At 51.3% G+C, this 21363-nt stretch overlaps 1 protein-coding gene across 1 annotated transcript in view; it reads right to left on the reverse strand.

Moving 5' to 3' along the window:
• Positions 1-21363, reverse strand: part of LOC137901962 (titin-like) — a 170078-nt gene that overhangs the window by 106847 nt on the left and 41868 nt on the right. Inside the window, 32 exon segments of the mRNA XM_068745997.1 lie at positions 7-273; positions 349-472; positions 715-857; positions 1021-1147; positions 1238-1377; positions 1669-1935; positions 2032-2298; positions 2411-2677; positions 3626-3752; positions 3825-3964; positions 4065-4328; positions 4503-4769; positions 4864-5130; positions 5270-5396; positions 6527-6666; positions 6756-7025; positions 7107-7385; positions 7497-7895; positions 8163-8219; positions 11771-11806; positions 12071-12157; positions 12579-12668; positions 12833-12919; positions 16265-16348; positions 16462-16545; positions 16890-17090; positions 17351-17413; positions 17521-17592; positions 17847-17915; positions 20378-20645; positions 20965-21045; positions 21141-21324. Of these exon segments, the coding sequence (XP_068602098.1) occupies positions 7-273; positions 349-472; positions 715-857; positions 1021-1147; positions 1238-1377; positions 1669-1935; positions 2032-2298; positions 2411-2677; positions 3626-3752; positions 3825-3964; positions 4065-4328; positions 4503-4769; positions 4864-5130; positions 5270-5396; positions 6527-6666; positions 6756-7025; positions 7107-7385; positions 7497-7895; positions 8163-8219; positions 11771-11806; positions 12071-12157; positions 12579-12668; positions 12833-12919; positions 16265-16348; positions 16462-16545; positions 16890-17090; positions 17351-17413; positions 17521-17592; positions 17847-17915; positions 20378-20645; positions 20965-21045; positions 21141-21324 (5345 nt within the window).

Here is a 21363-nt window from a genome sequence, read left to right on the forward strand (position 1 = left end):
TCTTACGTGTGACCTCCAGGAAACAGGAAGTCTTGAACTCTTTGGCGTCGCACGTGTACGTCTTTGCGTCGTCTGGAGAACAGCCGTGGATGAGCAGCGCTCGCTGGCGTCCGCCGGCGATCGCCTCGTACTTCTTGCTCTTCCTGATCTCCTGTCCGTCCCTGAACCATCGGACTTCTGCGTTCTCTCTGGAGACCTCGCACTCCAGCGTGGCGGCGGCTTCCTCCTCCACCGTCTGGTCCTCCAGGGGCTTGGTGAACTCCACCGGCGGCTCTGCACACAGAACCCGCCGTTACGTAACCCGTAACTCCTCCCCTTTGACCCGGTCGGTGCCTTTGAGGGTCTGACCTTTGACGACGAGCTGAACCCGGGTCTGGAAGTCGGTGCTGCTCAGTCTGACCTCGCCGGCCTCCGACAGCATCACGTCTCTGACGGTGAGGGCGTGAACCCGACCCGCCACCCGGGTCTTCACCTGCGGGCGCAGAAAACAACAAACCTTCATTTCACGCTCAAGCTAACTGCCTCCATATAAGGACATGTTGACAGGTGGGCGGGGTTAAAGATAACCTCTGATTATTTTTAGCAGCAGCTCCGGAACGGTCAGAAAAGGAAGAGTCATCTCTCTAAAACTAAGTAAAGGTGACGAGGACAGTCCTGAGGACATGTCCCCCGGCAGCCTCTAGTGGACGCAGCCCCCCCCCCCCCCCCACTCACCCGGTCGCTGGCCTCCATCTTCTGCCCCCCCAGGTACCATTCCACCACGATGCCCTCGTAGGACAGCTCACACTCGAAGGTCGCCGTCTCTCCGGCCGTCACCGTCACGTCCTCCAGAGGGCGCAGCAGCGCGATGGAGCGAGCTGGAGGGGACGACATCGTTAGACGGACCTGGACGCCTCCGCCGGACGGCCCCGAGCCCAGAGGTGTCACTGCTCGTCCAATCAGCAGCCAGCCTCGCACGCAGATAACGGGACCAAAATGAAGCCCGGCCCCGATTGGCTGAAGGGCGGCAGAGCGTCTCACCTTTGACCCGGAGATGGGCGCTGGATTTGGCGTTGGCTGCTGAGAAGTCGACTCCGCCCATCATGTCCATGCGGACGTTGTAGAGGATCAGGACATGTTTGGTTCCCTCCTCCTTGATCTCGACGTCCTGAAGGACATGATTGATTTATTGATTCTCCTCGAGCGCCGACGGCCTCATTAATTATTCACGCTTCACGAACAGAACGCCGAAACCCACGGGAGACTCATGCAGCGCGTCGCCCTTCAGCTTCCAGCTTCCGTGAACGTCCTCCAGGGAGATCTCCGTCTCAAACTTGGCCGTTTGCGTCTCCGTGACCTCGACGCTGTACAGCGGACGGACGACCTTGATGTCGCGCTCTGAAGGGCACATCAGTGATAATAGTGATCATCATCCGGGGTCCCTCAGGGTTCTGTTCTTGGCCTGCCGGTGCTTCTAGACGCGTCTCCCCATAAGGAGATTCTACGCTGATGACATGCTGATTTATACAACAGAGGTAAACTCTCGTACTTGTTCGTGGTTCTGAATCTCAGTAAACATGGAGTTCTTTTACGTGTTAGTCCAGTACCCGGTCAGGGATAAACACAGTTCTATTTGATCCTGTCTTTTGTGCGTGTTCTGATCTGTAGCCTGTCCCCGAGGTCGGATACCTTCGATGTTGAGTCTGGCGCTGGTTTTGTCGGAGCCGCAGTCGCAGGCGTACTCCCCGATGTTGGCCTTCTCGGCCCTCCTGACGGTCAGCACGCGCTTCTTGCCGTCGGAGGTGATGGCAAAGTTCTTGGAGGGCGTGACCTCCTTCCCGTCCTTGAACCATTTGACGTCGGCGACGGCCTTGCTGAGCTCACACAGCAGCTTCACCTCGTCCCTCTCGACGGCCGTGTAGTTCTGCAGCTTGCTGGTGAAGTACAGGTCGCCTTCTGCAGAGGAACAACCGCGTCAAGACGAAGGGGACAATGACCAATCCCGTTTGACCAGAACATCACATTTAGGAGGAACCCATCCCAGAGACTGACCGAGGACAGTGAGCATCGCGGTCACCGTCTTGTCCATGGCCTCCACTTTGATCAGGGACGTGTCATCGATGGTGACCTCCTTGAAGGCCAGCGTGTGGACCGTCCCCAGGTCGGCCATGTGGACCACCTTGCCAGGATGCAGGCGGACGTCGTTCTTGTACCAGACCACCGGGATCTTATCGTGGGACAGTTCCACGCTGAACTCGGCCGTCTCTCGCTCCTTCACCGTCACGTCTTTGATCGGTTTGACAAACTCCAACCGGATTCCTGCCCGAGAGAGGAGAGTCTATTCAGCAGCTTCTAGACAAGGATACGTATATAAATACACGAATACGTGTCTGTGCGGGGGGGGGGGGGGGGGGGGAGCTTCTGGGGAGACCTTGAATGATCAGTTTTCCCGTCGTCCTCTTGTCCTCGGCCTCAAACATGTACTTGGCCTCGTCGTCGTAGGCGGCGGAGCGGATGGACAGAAGGAACACCTTCCCCTCCTGGAGCAGCTCGTACTTCTCATCCCGCTGCAGCTCCTCAGAGCCCTTCAGCCAGCGGAAGCTCTTCGGGGCTCTCGAGAGCTCGACCTCGAAGCGAGCCTCGTCCTTCTCGTACACCCGGACGTCCCCGAGCGGCGTCAGGAAGTTCAGGGGAAGCTCTGGAGACGAGAGACGAGACAGAGTCCTCCATTTAACCCTCATTCTCGTCTGACAGGCGGGAATGCGTCAGGTCAGAACAGGCAAGTTAGCAGAGGGGCCTGAAGGGGGCGCCAGAGGCTCCCAGCAACGATGAAATGACCTCGATTCACTTTGGCTTGCCAGGAAATATAGATAGTATTCAGTAAATAGTATTTAGTAGATAGTATTCAGTAGATAGTATTCAGTAGATAGTATTCAGTAGATAGTATTCAGTAGATAGTATTCAGTAGATAGTATTTAATAGCTAGTATTTAATAGATAGTATTCAGTAGATAGTATTCAGTAGATAGCATTTAATAGATAGTATTTAGTAGATAGTATTTGTAGCTAGTACTTAATAGACAGTATTTAATAGATAGTATTTAATAGATAGTATTTAGTAGATAGTATTCAGTAGATAGTATTCAGTAGATAGTATTCGGTAGATAGTATTTAGTAAATAGTATTTAGTAGATAGTATTCAGTAGATAGTATTCAGTAGCTAGTATTTAATAGATAGTATTCAGTAGATAGTATTCAGTAGATAGTATTCAGTAGATAGTATTTAGTAGATAGTATTTAGTAGATAGTAGTTAATAGACAGTATTTAATATATAGTATTTAATAGATAGTATTTAGTAGATAGTATTTAATAGATAGTATTCAGTAGATAGTATTTAGTAGATAGTATTGAGTAGATAGTATTTGTAGCTAGTATTTAATAGATAGTATTTAGTAGATAGTATTGAGTAGATAGTATTTGTAGCTAGTATTTAATAGATAGTATTGAGTAGATAGTATTGAGTAGATAGTATTTGTAGCTAGTATTTAATAGATAGTATTTAGTAGCTAGTGTTTCTAGTTTTTCCCTCTCAAACAGTGAAATAAAAAGTTTGCATCATTTTATGTCAGAATATCTTGACGCTGACCTTTGACCTTCAGATTAGCAGAGCATTTGGCGCTGGCGGCGTTGTACGCCACCTCGCCAGTCATGGACACCTTGCAGTTGTAGAGGATCAGTGTGTGTTTGCCGCCGTCCTCGATGATGTCGACATCCTGCCAAATAGTGAGCCGTTAATCCGAGTTCGTATAAATGAGCTGGAAACAGACGAGGTGTGAAACGCTCACCGAGGACGGGCTGAGGACGTCTCCGTTCAGTCTCCACTGGCCGTGCACGTCGTCCTCAGAGATCTCCACCTCGAAGCGAGCCGTCTCGCCATCAAACAGCTCCACGCCATAGATCGGGCGAACCACCCGGATGTGGCGAGCTGGACGGCGAAAACAAGAGAGAGAGGACGGGAGCGTTGGAGTCCAGCTCAGCACTCGCCCGTAGCGTTAGCGCCGCGCTAGCGTAGCGTGGGCGGGTACCTTCCACGCTGATGCTGGCCGCCGTCTTGTCCGTCCCACAGTCACACACGTATCTGCCCCCGTCGCTCTGCTCCACCTTCTTCAGCACCAGAGACCTGCGCGTCCCCTCGGCCCTGAGGACCGCCGTCTTGGAGGCGGTGACCTCCTTCTCGCCGTGGTACCAAACCACGGGGACGTCTTTGCTCAGCTCGCAGTCCAGAGTCACCTGGTCCTTCTCTGTGGCGGCGTAATCCTGCAGCTTCACCACGAAGACGGCGTCGCCCTCTGGAACGGAACCGAGACGCAGTTAGAACCGAGCGCCCTCCACAGGCGGGGCAGAGGGCGGTTGTCATGGAGACGGCAGCGATCAGCCGCTAACGACAACCTTTCCACGCCGTAGCTGCGTAGTTCCATGACATCAACCAATAGCAGGAGAGACGTGAAGGGGGAGGGGTTTACCTACGACCGTCAGCTTCGCCACGGACTTAATCCCTTTGGCCTCCGCCTTAATCTGGCAGGTGTCGTCTAGAGACACCGCCCTCATCTCGAGGGCGTGCTTCTTGCCCTCCACGTGAAAGAGGAGCGTCCGGCTCACGTGGAGCTTGGCCTCGTTGCGGTACCACGCCACGGGAACGCCCTCGTGCGTGAGCTCCAGCTCGAAGCGAGCCGTTTTACCTTCCTTCACCGTTTGGTCCACCAGGTGGCGCACACATTTGAGCCTCATGCCTGCAACACATCGGGCCGGCGCACAGACAGGTTTGCAGCCACAGGCGGAGCGACGGCACAGAAAGGTGGAGCGATGGCGCCGCCCGACTCTTACCTTCCACCGCCAGCTGGCCGCTCGACCTCTGACCCAGCACCTCCACCGTGTACTGAGCCTCGTCCTCGAACTCACAGCTGTTTATGATCAGCATGTGTTTCTTTCCGTCATCGATTATCTCATATTTGGGGCTCGGGGTGACGATCTCCGCCCCCCGGAGCCACATGACCTTTGACACCTCCTTGGTGACGGTGCATTCAAACTTAGCCTGTTTCTTTTCGGGCACAGAAACGTCCTTCAGCGGCTCGACAAAGCCCATTTCGATTTCTGCGAGGTGCGAACAGTTCAGCCGTTACTGGCAGCAGAACAAGCCCCGCCCCCGCGCCCTACCGCTTCCCGTTGACACGCCCCCGCTTTCAGCAGCTGGCCACACCGAGCAAACACGGGAGGAGGGCGGGGCCTGTACCTTTGACGGTGAGCATGGCGCTGGTGATGGCGTTCAGAGCCTGGTAGGACACTTCGCCGGCCTGCTCCAGCTGGACGCTCCTCAGCGTCAGGAAACGTCTCCCGCCTTCGGCTTTAATGTCACAAGTCTAGAAAACAAAGGACACGCCCGTTCCGTAGTACCATCAGTACTGATACTGCAGTACTGACACTGCAGTACTGACACTGCAGTACTGCGCTGTCTCGCTCCCTACGAACACCACGGACGTTTCTCCATCAGCAGCTGAGAAGACTCTTCTGTCCCCGCTGCTCTGGAGACGCTCTCGTCCTCCTAACACACAAGACTCTCCTGTCCCCGCTGCTCTGGAGACGCTCGCGTCCTCCTAACACACAAGACTCTTCTGTCCTCGCTGCTCTGGAGACGCTCACGTCCTCCTAACACACAAGACTCTTCTGTCCTCGCTGCTCTGGAGACGCTCGCGTCCTCCTAACACACAAGACTCTCCTGTCCCCGCTGCTCTGGAGACGCTCGCGTCCTCCTAACACACAAGACTCTTCTGTCCTCGCTGCTCTGGAGACGCTCTCGTCCTCCAAACACACAAGACTCTTCTGTCCCCGCTGCTCTGGAGACGCTCTCGTCCTCCTAACACACAAGACCCTCCTGTCCCCGCTGCTCTGGAGACGCTCACGTCCTCCTTACACACAAGACTCTTCTGTCCCCGCTGCTCTGGAGACGCTCGCGTCCTCCAAACACACAAGACTCTTCTGTCCCCGCTGCTCTGGAGACGCTCACTTCCTCCTAACACACAAGACTCTTCTGTCCTCGCTGCTCTGGAGACGCTCGCGTCCTCCTAACACACAAGACTCTCCTGTCCCCGCTGCTCTGGAGATGCTCTCGTCCTCCTAACACACAAGACTCTTCTGTCCTCGCTGCTCTGGAGACGCTCTCGTCCTCCAAACACACAAGACTCTTCTGTCCTCGCTGCTCTGGAGACGCTCGCGTCCTCCTAACACACAAGACTCTCCTGTCCCCGCTGCTCTGGAGACGCTCTCGTCCTCCTAACACACAAGACTCTTCTGTCCCCGCTGCTCTGGAGACGCTCTCGTCCTCCTAACACACAAGACTCTTCTGTCCTCGCTGCTCTGGAGACGCTCGCGTCCTCCTAACACACAAGACTCTCCTGTCCCCGCTGCTCTGGAGACGCTCTCGTCCTCCTAACACACTTTTATTTCCCCGGTCCTCGTCTAAACATCAGGACTGTGTGGTTCCAGCTCGTACCGGGGATCGCATCAGGACCTGGCCCTTCAGCTTCCACTCTCCTGCTACGTCCTCCTCCGATGTCTCCGTGTCAAAGTTGGCCTCCTCCTTCTCCACCACCTCGGCGCTGGCGAGAGGCTTCAGGATCTCAGCCTCGCGCTCTGAAACGAGAAGCGGCAGTGAGGAGGACATCCCCGCCTTGCTGCGTCCTCCGTTTGGACGCGCTCCAGCCAGAAGGCGTCCCACGGACCTCCCAGGGTGAGCTTGGCGGTGTATTTGCGGTCCTCCACTTGGAAGGTGTAGTCGGAGACGTCGTCCGGCTGGCAGCCGTTGATGCTGAGCGTCATGTCGACGCCGTCCTTGCTGATTTCCACCTTGTCCGAAGGCGTGAGCTCGCTCTCCCCCTTCAGCCACTTCCAGTGGGGCGTGTCCTTGAACAGCTCGCACTTGAAGGTGGCCTTGGACTTCGGCTTGACGTGCTGGTCCCTCAGAGGCTTCACCAGCCAGTCTTTGATGATTTCTGGGGAAGGAGGTTTGGCGTTAGCAGCGGCTTCGCGGCCTTACCTGTGTGACGGTGCTAAACCTGTCCCGGCCGCCTCACCGATCACTTTGATGCTGGTCGCAGTCTGGATGTCCGGCTGCCCGTCCACCTCACAGGTGTAGGCGCCGGCGTCTTCATCGTTGGCGTTCTGGATGGTCACAGCATGCTGCATGCCAATGATGTTGATGGCCACCTTGCCAGCCTTGTTCTTGAGGGGGGCCCCGTTCCGCTTCCAGAGAACGTCCCTCTCTTTGTTCAGCTCGCAGGTCAGGTACATGGGCTGGCCCTTCATGCACGTCGTCTCCGGCTCCAGCTCCTTCAGCCACTTGACAGGCAGCTCTGGTTGAAGCAGGTAAGAACAACGTTGGGAACCAATGAAAGCCACTTCAAAGGACTCAAAGGACTCAAAGGCTAAAAAAAGGCGTGTTTTGGCGACACCCATCAGGTTACCTTCTACAATGAGCTTGGCCGTGCACGTTATCTCCTTCCCAGCATTCCTGGCGACACAGGTGTATTCCCCGGTGTCTGACAGCTGAACATCAATGATGGCCAACTTGCGATCTTTGCCGTCGGCGGTGAACTTGTGTTTGGGGTCCTCGCGGAGGTTGCTGCCGTCTTTCATCCAGGAGGTGATGGCGGTGGACGGAGAGATCTCGCACTCAAACACAGCGGAGGAGCCGATGGACTCGGCCTCCAGCAGAACAATGTCCTGAATCTTCTTGACAAACTTCAGGGGGACGGCTTTCAGCTTGAACCCTCCGAAGGGATCCTCCGGGGGAGATGGGCCTTTGCCGCCGGGCCTCAGGCCCCGGCCCCTGCCGCCGTCACCGGGCGATGGCGTTTGCCTCACTGAGACGCCACAGAAACAACCGCACATTAGTTTGAGCTATTATGGCGAGCGACGGGCATCGATGCAAAAGTCAAGACTCGCATTTAACGCATGTCTGATCGGGTTTAATGTTCGAGCTGAATTAAAGCTTTGCACCAACACCGCTTAACAACATCTAATCAATCAAACCAAACTGGATCAATATCCATACACAGCATTACATATACAGTTCAGAAACAGAGCAAGTGAAGCTGCTTCAGGTCTAAGCGTTCTTAACGGATCCATACCCCCGACCCCGAATCCTCGGCCTCGGCCTTTAGGTGGCTCCTCTGCTGGTTTCCCATCTGGACAGGAAACAAGAAGGCGTTAGCGTCTCAGGACGTTCCTCCAACACAAACAAGAGAAACCACGGTACCCGATCGCAGGAGGACGATGGACGAACAACGGGACACGAGCAGAGACATGGAGACCGACCAAATGAGGCGACGGATGTAGGAGACACGTTTGAGAACAGACACAATAAAATGGAACACGAGCAAACATCTCAGCGATGAATGAAGAGGTGAACAGATGGTTGAGAGATGGGGATTAGGCGAGTCATCTGAGATGGATGAAGGGGCTCCAGGGTCATCCGATGAGGAGCGTGGCTGCCTTCACCTCACCTTTTTTGGCGCCAGGGCTGCCTGGAGTCTCCAAAGCCCCGTTGAACCCTCCACCTTCCCAGTCCTCTGAAGGAACCAGCTCCCAGGTCCAGACTTCCTCTTCATCGCTGCCTTCGGACTCCTCTTCCTGTTCGTACACCTCCTCCTCTGGCTGGGTGGGTACCTTCTTCATCACCACGGCACCAGGAGAAACCTCCTTCACCAGGGGAATCCGTGCATCACCAGATTCCTCTGGTGATGGCTTCACTGGGACCTTTTTGAGAGTCACAGCTTCAAAAGAGTCTTTCGGTGACACAGCTTTGGGAACCTGTTTGTCAGCACTTGGCTTCTTGTCGGTGTCGACATGTTCTGGTTCCATCGCTTTAGCGGTTTTTGCTGATGGTGTCTTCTTTGGCTCAATCTTCTTCAGATGGTCAACAGGTTTGATTGGCGTTCCTTCATCCTCCTTGTCTCTACTGACTCTTGGAGGAGGAGTCTTGAGTTTGGTGCCTTTCTTTAAGGTTTCTGGTTGCTTCTGGGGAATACCGTTCTCATCCGTCTTTCTTGATGGACTAGGCTTCTTGGGCGGAACAGCAATCTCTGCTCTTTCCTTACGTTTTCCATCATCTTTCCTAAGTTGCTGCGCTTCTTTTAGATCTTGAGGGATTTGATCTGTTGGACTTTGACTGGATAACTTTGTAACTTCAGGCTTCTTTGTCTCTTCCTTAGACACTTCCTTAGACCCAACATGTTCTTTTTCTCCAACTGGTGTGAGAACAATTTTGGGTCGTCTGTGAAGCTTGTCGGCTTCTTGATCAACTTTCTGTGGGACCTCCTTCTGGTCTTTGTCGACAAGGGGACTTACCGTCGGACTCGTTGAGGGCGTTTCTTCATCCTTTCTGTGTTTCATAGCAGCAGTGGGCTGATCTCTGTGGGGTGTGTGTTCAGTATCTGTCTTTGTGTCACCTTCTTTCATGACCTTTGGTGGTTCAGCTGCAGAAGGTTTCCCTGGTTTTTCGACTGGTTTTAGTTGAACTGGTTCTTTCTGCTCATCTGCTTTTGGCAATTTCTTTATTTTCTGTTTTGTTAAGTCTGGCTGAAGCTCTTCATCTTTTGGTGTTTTAGAGGATCTCTTCCATCTTGACTTCTCATCTTCTACTTCTACCTTTTTAGGTTCCTCAATAACACCTAGATCAGATACTTCTTGAGCTGCAGTGAAGACTCGTTCGGTCCTTTCTAGAGTTATTATCTCTCGATCTTCTCGATCACGAATCTTCTGAACTGACAGTTCTGTATCGTGATGTCTTGTCACTTTGACCTCGTGAGTAACGACTTCCTTCTCGGGCTCTTTGGGTTTAGTTGGTACCTTTTTGAGCTTGATCTGTTGTGGTTCTTCTTCTGGTTTCTTTGGTTTTCCAAATGGTTTCAGGTGAACTGGTTCTTTCTGCTCATCTGCTTTTGGCAATTTCTTTATTTTCTGTTTTGTTAAGTCTGGCTGAAGCTCTTCATCTTTTGGTGTTTTAGAGGATCTCTTCCATCTTGACTTCTCATCTTCTACCTTTTTAGGTTCCTCAATAACACCTAGATCAGATACTTCTCGAGCTGCAGCGAAGACTCGTTCGGTCCTTTCTAGAGTTATTATCTCTCGATCTTCTCGATCACGAATCTTCTGAACTGACAGTTCTGTATCGTGATGTCGTGTCACTTTGACCTCGTGAGTAACGACTTCCTTCTCGGGCTCTTTGGGTTTAGTCGGGACCTTTTTGAGCTTGATCTGTTGTGGTTCTGCTTCTGGTTTCCCTGGTTTTTCGACTGGTTTTAGTTGAACTGGTTCTCTCTGCTGATCCGTCTTTGGTAGTTTAGTTATTCTCTTCTTATCTACAAGAGGTATCTCAGGTTCTTCCTCTGTCTGAGGTTTGGGGCTTCTTGTCCAGCGGTCTTTCTCTGGTTCCTCTACAGCTGCAGCCCTCTCAGCTTCCTCAAAGTGGCCCAACTGAACCGTCTCTTCCTCTGCAGCGAAGACTCGTTCAGTCCTTTCTAGAGTTATTATCTCTCGATCTTCTCGATCACGAATCTTCTGAACTGACAGTTCTGTATCGTGATGTCTTGTCACTTTGACCTCGTGAGTAACGACTTCCTTCTCGGGCTCTTTGGGTTTAGTTGGTACCTTTTTGAGCTTGATCTGTTGTGGTTCTTCTTCTGGTTTCTTTGGTTTTCCAAATGGTTTCAGGTGAACTGGTTCTTTCTGCTCATCTGCTTTTGGCAATTTCTTTATTTTCTGTTTTGTTAAGTCTGGCTGAAGCTCTTCATCTTTTGGTGTTTTAGAGGATCTCTTCCATCTTGACTTCTCATCTTCTACCTTTTTAGGTTCCTCAATAACACCTAGATCAGATACTTCTCGAGCTGCAGCGAAGACTCGTTCGGTCCTTTCTAGAGTTATTATCTCTCGATCTTCTCGATCACGAATCTTCTGAACTGACAGTTCTGTATCGTGATGTCGTGTCACTTTGACCTCGTGAGTAACGACTTCCTTCTCGGGCTCTTTGGGTTTAGTCGGGACCTTTTTGAGCTTGATCTGTTGTGGTTCTGCTTCTGGTTTCCCTGGTTTTTCGACTGGTTTTAGTTGAACTGGTTCTCTCTGCTGATCCGTCTTTGGTAGTTTAGTTATTCTCTTCTTATCTACAAGAGGTATCTCAGGTTCTTCCTCTGTCTGAGGTTTGGGGCTTCTTGTCCAGCGGTCTTTCTCCGGTTCCTCTACAGCTGCAGCCCTCTCAGCTTCCTCAAAGTGGCCCAACTGAACCGTCTCTTCCTCTGCAGTGAAGACTCGTTCGGTCCTACCTAGAGTTATTATCTCTCGATCTTCTCGGTCGTGAATCTTCTGAACTGACAGTTCTGTATCGTGATGTCTGGTTACTTCAGCCGTGTGAGTTAAACTTTGCTTCTCAGGCTCTGGAGGTTTCATTGGAACCTTCTTTAGTGTAATGACCTCTGGTTCTGGTTGCTTCTGCTTGGGCGTTCTTGTGAACTTACTCTTCAGCTTTGGTGATTCAGGTGTTTCTGCCTTCTGAACAGGAATCTTACCCTTTTGTTTAAGACGGGATTCTGTGGTTGAGGCAGTAAATACACCATTTATAACATTCACACAGACAAACAAGAAACAAGACACACTTAGACATATGAGTAAAGGTGTGGTAAAGAAAACGACCATTGCAATATTTATTCAATGTTTAAAATAAAGTGAATATTTAATGTACCTTTGGTTGGTCCAGGTGCAGAGACTGGTTCCTTGTCTGCAAGAATTTAAATAAGATCAAGATAAGTATACGCGATAAAAACACTGTTAGAAAATAGGCTGAATCAAAAACAAAGTCTGTTATTCTGCCTTATTCAGCACAGTTTTGGACGCGATCAGAGGACATATTTCAGTTTAAACAGATTCAGCAGGAATAATTTCATGAATGAAAGCTAAGCTTTCTTAGAATGAAAATAAAAATCCTTCAGAGTGGGAGACAAACAGAAGAGAAAGTAAATGAGCAGCGGAGGACAGACTTCACCTTCAGGAGAGATCGTCGGTGACACGGGAGACGGTTCAGCCTCTGCAGCGGGTGGAGAGGACGTCTTCTCCACCGGGACAACTTGAGCTGCAAGACGGCCAATGAGGTTGAGTCAACGCAAACGGTGTTGGACAAGATACTGAGGAGATGCTAAAACAACAGAATGAGCAGTAAAGAACGTACACGGCGAACAAAAGACGCATACACATATATATACATACACGAATACGTTGTACGAGAACAATATTGATGACTAACAGAAGAAACTACCAACAAGTCTTTCCGCTGAAGAAGGTATAAGACACCAAAGGTCAGGACCAAGAGGACAGAACGTATACAGGGGACAAAACATCAGAGGACAGATAAAGAATGTTAAGAACAAAGACAAGACAGAAATAAAAAGAAAAGGAACAGAACAGTAGAAAAGGTGGACCCAACAATTTGGTCCTCCAAATTGTTGGGTCCACCTTTAGCCGAGCACACCGGAGCACAAAGGACCTTCAGTTACCTGAAGCAGGTGTGCGTTTGGCTGCAGGAGCAGCAGGAGGTGAAGGCTCTGGTAAAGGTTCAGATGGTTTCCTCGCTTCTGGAGGAGACGCTTCAAAAAACAAGGTGCCAGGATCAACACCAAGACGACCACATGGTTGACCAAGACAAGAACCATGTAGGAGAAGACGGGGAACATGGCAGCCAGCAATTTAGAAGGCAACGGAAAATGGTACCTGAAGGGCATAGAAACACAAACCCCAGAGGAGACTCTACCTGTAGAGGGCGCAACCTTCTCTGCAGGAGCAGGAGGAGTCGGCTTTCGAGCTGGCGCAGGTGGTTGCTTCTCCTCTGGTGGAGACACTTTGGGAATATAAGATGCGAAGATCATGGCCAAGACAACAATAAGCATGGTCAAACCATGAAGAATAACATCGAAGACAGGGGGACCAGAAGACGAGTGAGACAATATGAACAGCACAAACCAACGGACAAGCTGAAAAACAGCAGGTGTTCAACAGGAGGACGGCTACCTGGAGGAGAAGGTGAAGGCTTTGGTGGAGGTACAGGCGGCGTCTTCTCCTCTGGAGGAGACACTTTGAGAATACAAGATCCAACGGTCACAGCGATGCCAGTAACATGAACACAAAGACGCATTCACGAAAACGATGACAAAGACGTGGACAGATCAGACTGAAAGATGAAACGCCGACGGCGATGATCCATAACAGAGAAAGCATTTTAGTACAGGGCAGACATCGGACAACGGTCCAGATTAGCATTATTCTGATGTTTAATCTCTTTAAAGAGGGGCTGATCTGAAAGCGATCAGGAGCCTGTGCGGCTCAAAGAAGAAGGAATACCTGTCTGAAGACTTGCTTGTTCAACCTCCGCTGTTGCCTTCCTGCTCTTCTGGTCATCTGTTGTTGATGGAATTTGACTTGAACTGACGTCGACAGTAGAACGCACCTTTGGAGTCATTTGTTTTTGTGCCTGAGGGGTAGGTCTCTTGGCTTGAAGACTTTCTTCAGAGAGAGTTGGTTCTGGTGGACCACGGCGTTGTTCATTTGGGGCAACCTTGACTTCAGTCCTAGGTTTTTTGGGTTGGCTTTCTTCTTTTGGAGGAATGTCCCCTTTAAGACTACTGACTGCTTTGGGAGGTGCAGGGGAGGTTGACTCTGTTGGCGGAACATTTTCTTTTGGCGGAGGAATTGCCTTCTCAAGATAGTCTACTTTTCCAGATAAAGGAATCCGAGCTAAAACCGGAGGTTGTTCTTCCTCCTCTGACACCGGACTTGGTTTCTCCAGAGGAGTAACATCTTCAAGATACTCTTCTTCAGAAGATTTGGGCGTTATCAGGGTTTTTTCCATTTGACTATCCTGCTTTTTAGGGGTTATTACTTCCTGTCTAGAATGAAGAAGAATGGTTTTGGATTTTGAGTCTCGATCAATTGGAGACAAAACAGTTTCTCTGGAAGGCAGGAAGCTTTCATGTGCAACTTCCTGGACTTCAGCAGCGTCATCTTGCTCCATGAGATAGACTTCTTTGGGCCGTGAAGGCGTCTTTGGTTCAGGGACTTCTTTGGATAGAGTTGAGACCGCCGATGACAAATCTTCTTCAGACACTTCGAGGGGTCCTGACAAAAATGATTCTTTCTTGTCAGCGTAAGTACGAGGACTGTCCTTGAATCTCCTTTTCTTGCAAACTACTTCTTTGGATTTCAATCCAGACACCTCTGTCATTGAGGGAGGGGACTTTTCTAGTGGAGGTGTGATGTCTCTTCTTGATTCATCATCAGCTGGAGAGACTAACCTCAAACACGTTTCGTCTTTCTGGTCCACCTCTTCACCAGAATCTTCTTTGACCTGTGATTCATTGTCCTCCAGATGTTCAGCCTGATATTCTGTCTCTCCGTACCCTGTAGCAACCTCAGTCTTGTCCTTTGCAAGAACAATCTGTTGTTCTACCTCATGTTTCATGACGCCTCCTTCTCTCATAGTCCATTCCCGCATTCCCCTTTCATACTTCATGACTTCTTTTTGCCTGAATTCAATTTCTTCTGTGAGAGAAATGCTTTCGCTCTTGAGAGAAGAGTCCATCCTGTCTTCAGGCACTACTCTTGTTTTCTTGACTTCTTCTGTCTTCAAGGGAACTGTGACAATTGTTCCGATAGATATGACCCAAGATTGAAGATTTGCACAACGGAGTGTTGGAATGGAGGAAGACAGAACAAGACGAAAAGCATCAAAACACAAGAACAAAGTGGTCAGGTTGGGATCGATTTGACTATGATGCTGGTTGTACCATTAAACTTGAGGTAATATTAATCACTTCCTCTCTGCTGTGTAGTTTATCAAAGCAATACTCTTTCTTTTAGCCATAGATTCATTTTTTACTTTAAACATACCTCTGATATGTGAACGAATCTCCGTCTTTGGTTTAGCTAGCGATGCATCCTGTGGAATCTCGACTTGTTTCACTGTTTTATGTTCGTAAGATGCAGCAAACAACCAACAGACATGACACAACAGATATCAGGACAAAGGTTTACAACTTGTGTGTACACTCAGAACTATAGAAAGAGTTAAGAGACCAAAAGAGTATGAGGTAATGAGATGTTAGTCATGTTTGCAGACATATCTACCTTGTTGCTGAGGCTTTTTAGCCTGAGGGATTTGCCTTGGTACCGTCAGTGCTTTCTGGTCTTCGAGAACCTTCTTTGGTACCTTGGAAACAATCTCTGGAACCTCCACAGTCCTTCTTGGTTCCACTGGTACTTTCTTTGGTGTTACTAAGAGTTTCTTTGGTGCTTCAGGAACCCTCTGTGGTTCTTCGAGCACTTTCTTGGGTTCATCTGGGAGAGTTTTTGGTGTTTCTACAACCTTCTTTGGCACCTCGACAACCGTCTTTGGTTCCTCCACAGTCTTTCTTGGGTCTGTTGGTACCTTTGGTGTTTCTGGGAGATTCTGTTGCACTTCAGGAACCCTCTGTGGTTCTTCTAGCACTTTCTTGGTTTCATCAGGGAGAGTTTTCGGTGTTTCTAGAACCTTCTTTGATATCTCGACAACCATTGGTTCCTCCACAGTCTTTCTTGGTTCTGCTGGTGTTTCTAGGAGTTTCTGTGGCGCTTCAGGAACCCTCTGTGGTTCTTCTAGTACTTTCTTGGGTTCATCAGGGAGAGTTTTTGGTGTTTCTAGAACCTTCTTTGGTACCTCGACAACCATTGGTTCCTCCACAGTCTTTCTTGGTTCTGCTGGTGTTTCCGGGAGATTCTGTGGCGCTTCAGGGACCCTCTGTGGTTCTTCCGGTGCTTTTTTGGGCTCACCAGAAACCTTCTTTGATTTTTCCACAACCTTCCTTGGTACCTCAACAAATCTCTTTGTCTCTTCCAGCACCTTCTCAGGTTCTTCTGGGACCTCCTTGGGTTCTTCAGTTCTTGTTTCAGAGACGTGTCTTGGTTCTTCTGGCTCGAGTTGACCAGGTTTAGATGTCTGCAGTTCTGAGGTAACTTTAAGAAAATGTATTGGTAGGTAGATTATATAGTTAGCCATAGGTTTGAATATTGAAGATACTATTCACACTCTCACGAGTGCTTGCATAATCAAAGATATTCTGAGAAGATATTTCAGAACAACAAAACTAAACATGAACTTTGAAAAACAGTACACACAGAAAACAGGAAGCTATTAATGATATTTTTGCAGTACCTTTAGCTGCTTCAGTCTTGGGTGGAGTAATCCTTGGTGCAGCAGGTTGAATTATTGGTTCCTCTGATTGGAGTACTTCTTGTGCTTAAGAAAACATGATGCACCGTTTATTCTACAGGCTAACAAAGATTAGACTGTGAAACAAGTCAAGAGGTTGGAAGAGGAACTGAAGTGAACTGAAGGTCGGTCATCAGTACCTGGAGTAGGACGGCGTCCTGGTGGAGTAACCTTGGGTGTAGGCCGGCGACCTGCAGCTTCTTCAGCCTTCTGTCGTTCTGCTACTTGAAAGAACATGATATACTTGTGTTCTCAGTAATTCACTGGTAAAACGGCCACTCTTAACGAGTACGCAGCACAATGACGGCAAGAAAACGCCAGAGCCAAGAACACCGAACACGAAAGAAGCGTCGAAGAGTCGGACACAAACCCTCCTTGAGGTAAAGTGTTCGCTGGAATCACCTCTGGTATCAGTTACTATTATTAGTGTACGCTATAAGGACCAGCACTACGGCAGGTATGTTACATGAGCTGAGGGACAGAACAAACGGTGACTCGGCGCCGTGACTCGGCGCCGTGACTCGGCACCGTGACTCGGCACCGTGACTCGGCAGTTCCAGTCATTTACCTCTTGCCTTCACGTCCTCACATTTCCTTGCAGGTTCTGGCTCAGGCGTAACGTTGGCCGGAGGAATGGCTGCTTTCTGAGGAGCAGCTTTAAGTTCAGGAACCGTTTCTGGCGCCGCTGTGGGTTCCGGTTTATGAGGTTCAGGAAGGACCGTTCTGACAACCGTCACCTTCGCTTGTTCAGGTTCTGGTTTGATGAAGACTGAAGGTTGTTCAACAGAGAAATATGACTGAGTGAACACAGCTTCCAGAGTTCAGCGGGCAGAAGAAGGAACAGATAGCAGACGTATACGAACATGAACGTTTCCACCGGACTCACAAAGAAACAAAGAACACGAAGCAGAATAATCACATCCATTTACATGTTTAAAGAACCATGTGTCAAAACATAAAACCCTACTACAAATGTTTACGTCACTATTTATTACATTTATAAAGAACATCACGAACTGAAGGCTTTACCTTCTGGCTCCTCCCACCGATCCCGCCCAGCTTCCTTTACTTCAGGCTTCTTTTCTTCAGGCGCTTTAAAATAGTATCACTGAGTTGAGTTTTCTTTCAATGAATCGTTCTTCAAGTCATTTAATATCAGAACAAACGAGAGACAGGACAGGTGAAGGAAGAGGCGGTACCTTTGATGGAAGCTGGAGGCGGAGCTACAGGCTCAGAGGCTTTCTCCTCCGCTCTCCTGTAAACCTCAGCAACTTAAAAGATGGAGAAGGTTCGTGTTAAAATGACGACAGCTGAGCTCGGCTGTACTTTCTGCCGGCTCTAGAAAGCTCTAGAGCCCATTCATAAGAAGTAACGAAGAGTTAACGGCACAAACAACAAACAACAAACAACAAACCGGGAAACGGCAGAAGACGAAAAACAAACGTTCAGACAAGAAAAGCTCCCAGAAGCAGCAGCTGCCGAACTCCAGTCGGATCAGCGCCGGCTCACACGGGAGCAGCCGTACCTTCAGGAAGCGGTCGTCCGCGGTCAGCCCGAGTCGCCTCGACCAGCTCGTCCACGGACAGCGCCTCCTCTGGTGGAGAAAAAGACAGCCACTGAGAAAACGCCCGACTCGGGTCTCTAACGGGCCAAAGGGGCAGCTTAGGGTGGGGACGACAGGAAGGAGGACAAAGGAGGGACAGCCTCGTCTCCCCAGGAGGGGGGTCCAGACCAGACCAGTACCTGAGCCCGAGGAGAACCCGACAGAAACCGAGTCCGACTTCCTAATCCAGAACAGATAGCGTAACCCCCCCCCCCCCCCCCCCCCAAAAAACCCCCTCCAGTTCAGGGGTTAAAGTTCATTATTTCGGCCAGAACGTAGATCACATCTAGATTTAGTATTTCACATTTGAGATTTTATACCAAAGTTCTGTAACAGAACACAAAAAACACAAAAAAAATAGATTTGAAATGTCTTATTTAATTCAAACGTTATCGTTTCCAATAATGGCTGCACATTGTTAGTCAGATGATTTAGTGATTGTTGTCGCCACGAGTTCAGGGTTCAAACCATCACGCTGTTACTCAGAAGATCAAGATGAAGATGAAGATCAAGATGAAGATGAAGGTTAAGGTTTAGACGTTTTCAGGTGACGGATGAAATGGAAACACTTGGTGAGCAAAGTAAAGATGAATAGTGATGATGATGATGGTGGTGGTATGAGGAAGAGGAGAGAGGCATTCTTCTCCGGTACCTTTCATCTCCGTTCTTTTGTCGTAGCGATAAAGTTCAGCAGACATTCCTGGATGAACACGGCGCCACGGTCCGAAGGCTTCCGGCTTCGTGGTGCCAGACTCACCTGGAAGCACGGCGGTGGCCCCCCCCGGCCCGCTCACCGGCGCGTCAGGGACGTCTGGGGTCCGGCCACGGATTAAAGGTCAGTCCATGTCCAAGGCAGCGGAAATAAAAGTACGTTTCATGAAGGAAAGCGTTTCAAGCCCCTGAAACGGGTCCAGGTGCGCTAGCTAGCAGCACCCAGTAGCGGTACTCACCCTGAGGGACACCCCCTAACTCAACCTCTGTGAAAGGACAGGGGACACAACGTTACCACACCGCTGACGCGGCAGAACCCGGGCTGAGCAGCAACGCGTACACACCTCGTCCTGCCAGGTGGCGCTCAGGTGCGCTGCGAGCGTCTCCCCTCGGCTCCGGACCAGCGATCGCCGGGTGAGCGTCTGACGGGGCGGAGACATAATGAACGCCGATCAAAGCATGAAGGTGTCGATCGGGTCCTTTTAGAAGATCGGATCAAAGCCGCGGTGACGCCATCATTTATTTAGCGTCTCTGGAACAAGCTGGACCCGTCCGGCTCGCCGTCGACGCCAGTCCAGGGCTCAACCTGAGGTTCTGAGGTTCTGGTTGTGAAACAGCAGCTCACACCCAGGGAGGGGGTGCGTTCAAGGACCTCCGTGGGTCCGGTGCGTTCAAGGACCTCCGTGCGTCCGGTGCGTTCAAGGACCTCCGTGGGTCCGGTGCGTTCAAGGACCTCCGTGCGTCCGGTGCGTTCAAGGACCTCCGTGGGTCCGGTGCGTTCAAGGACCTCCGTGGGTCCGGTGCGTTCAAGGACCTCCGTGGGTCCGGTGCGTTCAAGGACCTCCGTGGGTCCGGGGCGTTCAAGGACCTCCGTGGGTCCGGTGCGTTCAAGGACCTCCGTGGGTCCGGTGCGTTCAAGGACCTCCGTGGGTCCGGTGCGTTCAAGGACCTCCGTGCGTCCGGTGCGTTCAAGGACCTCCGTGGGTCCGGTGCGTTCAAGGACCTCCGTGGGTCCGGGGCGTTCAAGGACCTCCGTGGGTCCGGTGCGTTCAAGGACCTCCGTGGGTCCGGTGCGTTCAAGGACCTCCGTGGGTCCGGTGCGTTCAAGGACCTCCGTGGGTCCGGGGCGTTCAAGGACCTCCGTGGGTCCGGTGCGTTCAAGGACCTCCGTGGGTCCGGTGCGTTCAAGGACCTCCGTGGGTCCGGGGCGTTCAAGGACCTCCGTGCTCCGGGGCGTTCAAGGACCTCCGTGCTCCGGGGCGTTCAAGGACCTCCGTGCGTCCGGGGCGTTCAAGGACCTCCGTGCTCCGGTGCGTTCAAGGACCTCCGTGGGTCCGGTGCGTTCAAGGACATCCGTGGGTCCGGGGCGTTCAAGGACCTCCGTGGGTCCGGTGCGTTCAAGGACCTCCGTGCTCCGGGGCGTTCAAGGACCTCCGTGCTCCGGGGCGTTCAAGGACCTCCGTGGGTCCGGTGCGTTCAAGGACATCCGTGGGTCCGGGGCGTTCAAGGACCTCCGTGGGTCCGGTGCGTTCAAGGACCTCCGTGCTCCGGGGCGTTCAAGGACCTCCGTGCTCCGGTGCGTTCAGCGAACCTTGTTTGTTGGGCTAAGACCAGATGGACCAGGTGGGTTCTGGTTCTGGTCCCAGTTTGAGTTGTGAACCGCCGGTTCAAAGAGGTCAGTAAGAGTTCGGTTCGTTTCATCAGGAAGGGGGCCGTTACAGACAGGAAGTTCAGGCGCCTACCTGTGACGGTGAGCGTGGCGCTGGAGATGTGAGGGCCGCACACCACGCGGTAGTCGCCCTGGTCTTTGGCCCGGCAGTCCCTGACGACCAGACGATGGCGGTCGCCGACGCTGCTGATGTCATACTTGTCACCGTTGCCCAGTTTCTGCGTGCCTTTGTACCAGGTGAGAGCGATCTCCGGGTAGTTGATCTGGATCTGGCACTCAAAGGTGGCGCTCTGGTTCTCGGGCGCCGTCTGGTCACCGATGTCCTCCATTACAGAGACGGGCTGCGGGGTTCAAAGGTTAACTCACGTCACCAAACTCAGCAGTGAAGACCCCGTTATTTCGGTTTAGTCTAAACCGATCAGAGACAGGAAGCAGGAAGCAGGAAGTGGCCTCCTTCCGGAGGTTCTGACGGGCCTCTGGTTGTGGATCGACGTGTTAATAATCTATCGGTAACAAATCAGAGAACTACTGCGTGTATTTCTATTCTACTGCATTCATTTCCGTGTATTTCGACCCCCCTGTATTTCTGGGCGTGTCTGCACCACATCCTCATCGGTCCCGAGGGGCGGGACGCTCGATGAGGAGAACACGCCACCGTACCTCGGTCGCGGCGCGTCCTTCCAGCTGCTGGAGGAGGCGGGCCACGTCCTCGTCCTCGACCCGGACGCCACGATCCGTCTCCTGCCACGGAAGAGAAGAGGATGGGAGACTAGTCCGCCCAGGCCGGTCGGACTGTTAGCTTAGCATCGGGGCTGGGGCCTTGGTCTCCCTCTCACCACTCGTCCCGTTTCCGTCTCCTTCTCCCGCTTCAGCGAGTCGATGGCCTGCAGGATGGCGCGGTAGTTGTGGATCCCGTGTTCCCGCAGGATGCGCTCGTAGTCTTTGGGGTCGTGGCCCCTCAGCAACGCCATGATGTCCATCTCTTCGTCTTTCTTGGGGCTCTTCTGCTTTGAAGGAGTCCTGACCAACATCAAATACACAGTCAGGCAAAAGCAAACG

This window comes from Brachionichthys hirsutus, chromosome 12 (assembly GCF_040956055.1).
Source record: "Brachionichthys hirsutus isolate HB-005 chromosome 12, CSIRO-AGI_Bhir_v1, whole genome shotgun sequence".
Lineage (NCBI taxonomy): Eukaryota > Metazoa > Chordata > Actinopteri > Lophiiformes > Brachionichthyidae > Brachionichthys > Brachionichthys hirsutus.